The sequence below is a fragment of the Equus quagga genome, chromosome 20, assembly GCF_021613505.1.
Source record: "Equus quagga isolate Etosha38 chromosome 20, UCLA_HA_Equagga_1.0, whole genome shotgun sequence".
Taxonomy (NCBI): Eukaryota; Metazoa; Chordata; class Mammalia; order Perissodactyla; family Equidae; genus Equus; species Equus quagga.
This window is the reverse complement of record NC_060286.1, coordinates 45,510,097-45,514,911: the sequence shown is the minus strand read 5'-3', so window position 1 is coordinate 45,514,911 and position 4,815 is coordinate 45,510,097. Positions and strand designations below refer to the sequence as shown.

The window sequence follows — 4,815 nt, the reverse complement described above, 5'->3', positions numbered from 1 at the left end:
TCAGCTCAGCCCCGCTCAGCCCGGCTCAGCCCAGCTCAGCCAGCTCAGCTCACCCTGGTTCAGCCCGGCTCAGCTCAGCCTGTTCAACCCAGCTCAGCCCGGCTCAGCCGGGCTCAGCCAGCTCAGCCCAGCTCAGCTCAGCCCAGCTCAGCTCAGACCAGCTCCGCCCGGCTCAGCTCGGCTCACCCTGGCTCAGCCCAGCTCAGGCAGCTCAGCTCAGCCCAGCTGGGCTCAGAAAGCCCAGTTCAATCCCGCTGAGTTCAGCTCAGCTCAGTCCTGCTCTGGGCAGCCTGGTGCAGCCCTGTACAGTCCTGAAAGCCCGCTGGTCCTGCGTCTTATCAGGCATCCTGCACTCCTGGGCTCAGCCTCGATTCAGTTGCTTCCCGCTGCTCTCCTTGCTTTTCTCCACCCTTGGGCATCCCTTTTCGTCTGTCTCCTCTGGGCACCCCAAATCCTCGCTCCTCGACCCCAGTCTCAGCCTGCTTTTGGCTCCCAGAGATGTAGCGATCACTACCACCCTTCAGCTACCTGGGTAAAATTCTTCCTGGCAACCCTAAACTCATTAAAACATGTTGTGAGGACTGAGGAGCATTTGCCATCATCAGAACTAAAAAGTCCTCCTTTGCTCTGGAGTCGGCAGCCTTGCTTCTGCACCGAGAAGAGCATTGGGGCTTTCCCCTCTCTGCGCCTTCACCCGCCTGGGCACATGCCCTTCGCCCGAATTCCTCCCTTCTGAATCTAAAGTAAGCCCCTGACTTTAACTACATTCCCTCTAGATAAGAATCATGAAAAATGACCAGGAAATGCATTTTGTCTGAATTTGCCACTTAGAATTCTGCTCTTCACCATAAAGCTCTTTAGAAGCTGTGCGCTACTTTCTCATGCACAATAATCATCTAAAACCCAGAGTTGCCTTTAGAGCTTCAGCAAAGACCACGTAAGCGGTGCTTGTCTATGTGAAGGCATTGGGAGCCCGATTGTCAATAGTTAATAAATAAGGCGGCGGCTCCTCGCGCTTCTCTGAAGTGTTCTTTAGGGAAAGTTAAGTGTGAGTGACCCAGACAATGGCCACTCAAGGCATTCACACAAAGCAACCTCTGTCTTCACTGAGCCATTGTTAAAGGGCGAGTCCCCTTCAAGTAGAAGCAAAAACATCAAATAGAGACTTTCTAGGTCAGCGAATTTGGCAGCCGTGGCTACCTCTCTCTTACCGTCTCGGTGCCTGGTCACTGGAGACTCCCGTGGGGTCTTTGGCATGGAAGAATTCCTCCAAATCCATCCCAAACGGCTGATTCGTGACTAGCCGGCTGGCCTGGCGGCAGAAGCCACGACCACGCATTCCTGGCTCCAGGTGGTCCCAGGGACCCCCAGCCACGGCGGGCCTGGCGGGCGCCCTCTCAGACCCTCCACCGAGCTCCTTCAACTAAGTTGGGCCGATGCCTCAGAGCAGAAGCCGTCCTTCTGAAGGGCCCCTGAGTTCCCCCGGTTCGACGCCTGACTAGGTTTCCACTTAATCCACCAGCTAACATAATGGAAGCAATTTAATTGTTCAGTTAAGAATTTAACTGAAATAATTCAAGTTCATAATTTCAGTTAATAATTTAACTGAAACAACTCAAGACAATTATACACATTTCACCTGAAATTTGTCCTAAGGTGAATACTTGAAAAGTAGTCTTGAAAAATACTGAAACAAGGCAACTCTATCAGAATGTCAAAGTGTCTCTTAATCATGAAGAGAAAATCAGCTAACTCTAAATTTGTGAACACAGCCATCCTAAAAGCAATGCTTTGGGGCGTTGGAAATGGTTTCAGTTAAGTACCATTTGAAGGACTAACAATTAAAAAAAAGTTACAGGAATGCCTTGACAAACTGCCCCTAAAGCTGTTTAATTTCTTAAACACCTTGCTTTGAAAATGAATATGAATGAAAAGTTGATAAGCTAAGTTTGAACAAATTAAAACTCGGTAAGCTAAGACTGAGAAATTAAACTCAAACAGTTAAAAAAGGAAGCTTCTAGTTTCTCTCAGGGGTCTTCACCTTATTTTAGAAATGCAAATCAGCCAGGTGCTGTTTTGCTCGGTGGAACGCTTTCAGATCTCTGGGGCAAAACTATCCGAAAACCACTCCTGCATAACCGTGAACTATAAATTTGCCAATCTTGTTTTCTTGCTTCCTAAAATAGACTCTCGATTCGACCTGCTTCCTGCCACCTGCTGCAGGCGTCCGAGGCCCGCATGCAGCCACATTCACCAGCTCAGCACCATCCGCTCCAAGCACCGCTCGACTAATTCAAAAAACAAGCTTAATTTATTATTGTCGAAACTCAGCCCCGAAGCGGGGAGCTGCCCGCACCCCTTACTGTTTCTCCACTCAACACGCACCACGGTCAACTCCAGAAAGACGTGACTATAGTTGTTAATTGAATGATAAGATTAAAAAAATTAAATATACTTGAAAATCTCTCTCATTTTAAAGTCACTCAGCAGCCACTTCCAAGATATCCTGTCTTTCAATATTTAGTAAGCGCGCCTTGTAAGAGGAATGAAGCATCTTCTCTCAGAAGCTGTCCTCCCGGAGCCCCCCGGCGCCCGCTGTTTCAGGGGGCCCGGGACCCCACTCTCACCAAGACCAGGACTCCAAGTCCCTCCGCACCCAGAAAGTTCTCTTCCTAACCAACAAAGAATTTTAAATACAATCCAGCACAGAACATAACTCATAATTCTGAAGAAAATATTTCCCTGCCCTCTCCGTGCGGTGTTCTGCGGCTCTGCAGGCAGTTACCGAGGCCCGCTCCTTCACCGACGCCGCGGTTCTGACAGCCAAGCGTCTCCCACCACAGCCCACACTGTCCTGTGGCCCTGGGGTCCTGCCTGGCGTCTCACCTGAGCCTGGCCCTTCACACCCATGGCCCGCGGCATGTCCGGCATGTTGACATTAGACCAATTTTCAAAAGGCATCAGAAAATGGAGAGGCTCTGAGACCCCTAAGGCACCCAGCCCTGTCCCCCTTTAGCCAGTCTGCCCAGGCCCCTGGGGGACACGTCCCGAGGACCAGCCACTGATGCCCAGAAACCCCACAGACAGGAGCAGAAAACAAAGGCCATGGAATGGCCGTTCTTACCTGAGGAGACGGTGACCAGAGTGCCCTGGCCCCAGTAGTCTATATCATAATAATCACAATGGTGGCCTGTCCCATCCTCACTCCACAAAAACCCTGGTCCTGGCCCAGCATTGTCCCGAGGCCACCCGGAGACCTCTCCTGTCTCCATGTGCCACACTGAAGCCGACTATCTGAGACACTGTTGGCCTTAGCTGGGTGCCAGTAATCCAACTCATTGTCACATTGTGACAATTGTGCCTGGTCCCAGGCAAAGACTGGCACCCGGCTAAGGTCTCGGGACCACCTCAAATTGTGCCCCTTCAGGGCCGAGAGGACCACTGGACACAGAGGCCAAGGTGGCCGAGATCCCCAGAGAAGCCTCTAGACCCAGACCCAGGCATCCTCATTTTCCCCAAAAATGCAGCAAAAAACAGAGAGAGAGAGAGGGGAGAAGGGCTGTGGGGCTCACCTGAGGAGACGGTGACCAGGGTGCCCTGGCCCCAGGGGTCCATAGCATTATAATAATCACAATGGTGGCGTCTCCCATCCTCACCCCACAAAAACCCTGGGGCCTGGCCCGGCATCGTCCCAAGGCCACCCGGAGACCTCTCTTGTCTCCATGGCCACACAGAAGCTGACTATCTGAGTCAGTGTTCCCCGGAGGGGCCTGAAACCGTCCTCCGGCCGCTCCTTCCCATCTTTCCTGGAGACCCCACATGCCGGCCTGACTATCTGCCCCGTGAGGGCCGAGAGGACCACCGGACCCAGAGGCCAAGGTGGCTGAGAACCCCAGAGAAGCCTCTAGACCCAGACCCAGACATCCTCATTTTCCCCAAAAATGCAGCAAAAACCCCCAGAGAGAGAGAGAGAGGAGAGAAGGGCTGTGGGACTCACCTGAGGAGACGGTGACCAGGATGCCCTGGCCCCAGTAGCTTATACCATAATAATCACAATGGTGGCGTCTCCCATCCTCGCCCTACAAAAACCCTGGGGCCTGGCCCGGCATCGTCCCAAGGCCACCCAGAGACCTCTCCTGTCTCCATGGCCACACAGAAGCTGACTATCTGAGACACTGTTCCCGGGAGGGGCCTGAAACCGTCCTCCCGCCGCTCCCTCCCACCTGCCCCGGAGACCTCACATGCCGGCCTGGGCCTTCTGACCGTGAACCCACAGCCCCTAAGCGGAACTCAGCAGTCCAATCACCCTGACGGCCACCGGCCCACAGAACGGGGGCCTCAGAGCTGCCGAAGCCTGATTGACACAAGCGACAGTCGTCCCCTATAAGGCTCACGTCAAATGGCCAGAGAGGCCGCCTCGCCCCCCCATACGGAGGCGTCCTTGGGCCCGGGGAAAGTCAATCTCCAGCCCCTCTGTAGGGGACCTTCTCCCCTGTTCCCTTTCCTGACCTCCGACATCGAGACCCTGAGACCCGATCTCCCCAAGAGTGGTCGGAGTCGGGAGGGGTGGGGCTCACCTGAGGAGACGGTGACCAGGGTGCCCTGGCCCCAGTAATCCAACTCGTTGTCACATTGTGACAATTGTGCCTGGGCCCCAGGCAAGAACTGGCACCCGGCTAAGGTCTCGGGACCACCTCAAATTGTGCCCCTTGAGGGCCGAGAGGACCACTGGACCCAGAGGCCAAGGTGGCCGAGATCCCCAGAGAAGCCTCTAGACCCAGACATCCTCATTTTCCCCCAAAATGCAGCAAAAAC

The 4,815-nt window shown here is 53.7% G+C and overlaps 1 gene segment (V, D, J or C); it reads right to left on the bottom strand.

Moving 5' to 3' along the window:
* The window catches only part of LOC124230723 (immunoglobulin heavy constant mu-like), a 33,335-nt gene extending 29,515 nt beyond the window's left edge, over positions 1-3,820 (bottom strand). The window contains 1 exon segment of the C gene segment in view: positions 3,573-3,820. Within this exon segment, the coding sequence occupies positions 3,573-3,687 (115 nt within the window).
* Positions 3,821-4,815: the final 995 nt, after the last annotated feature.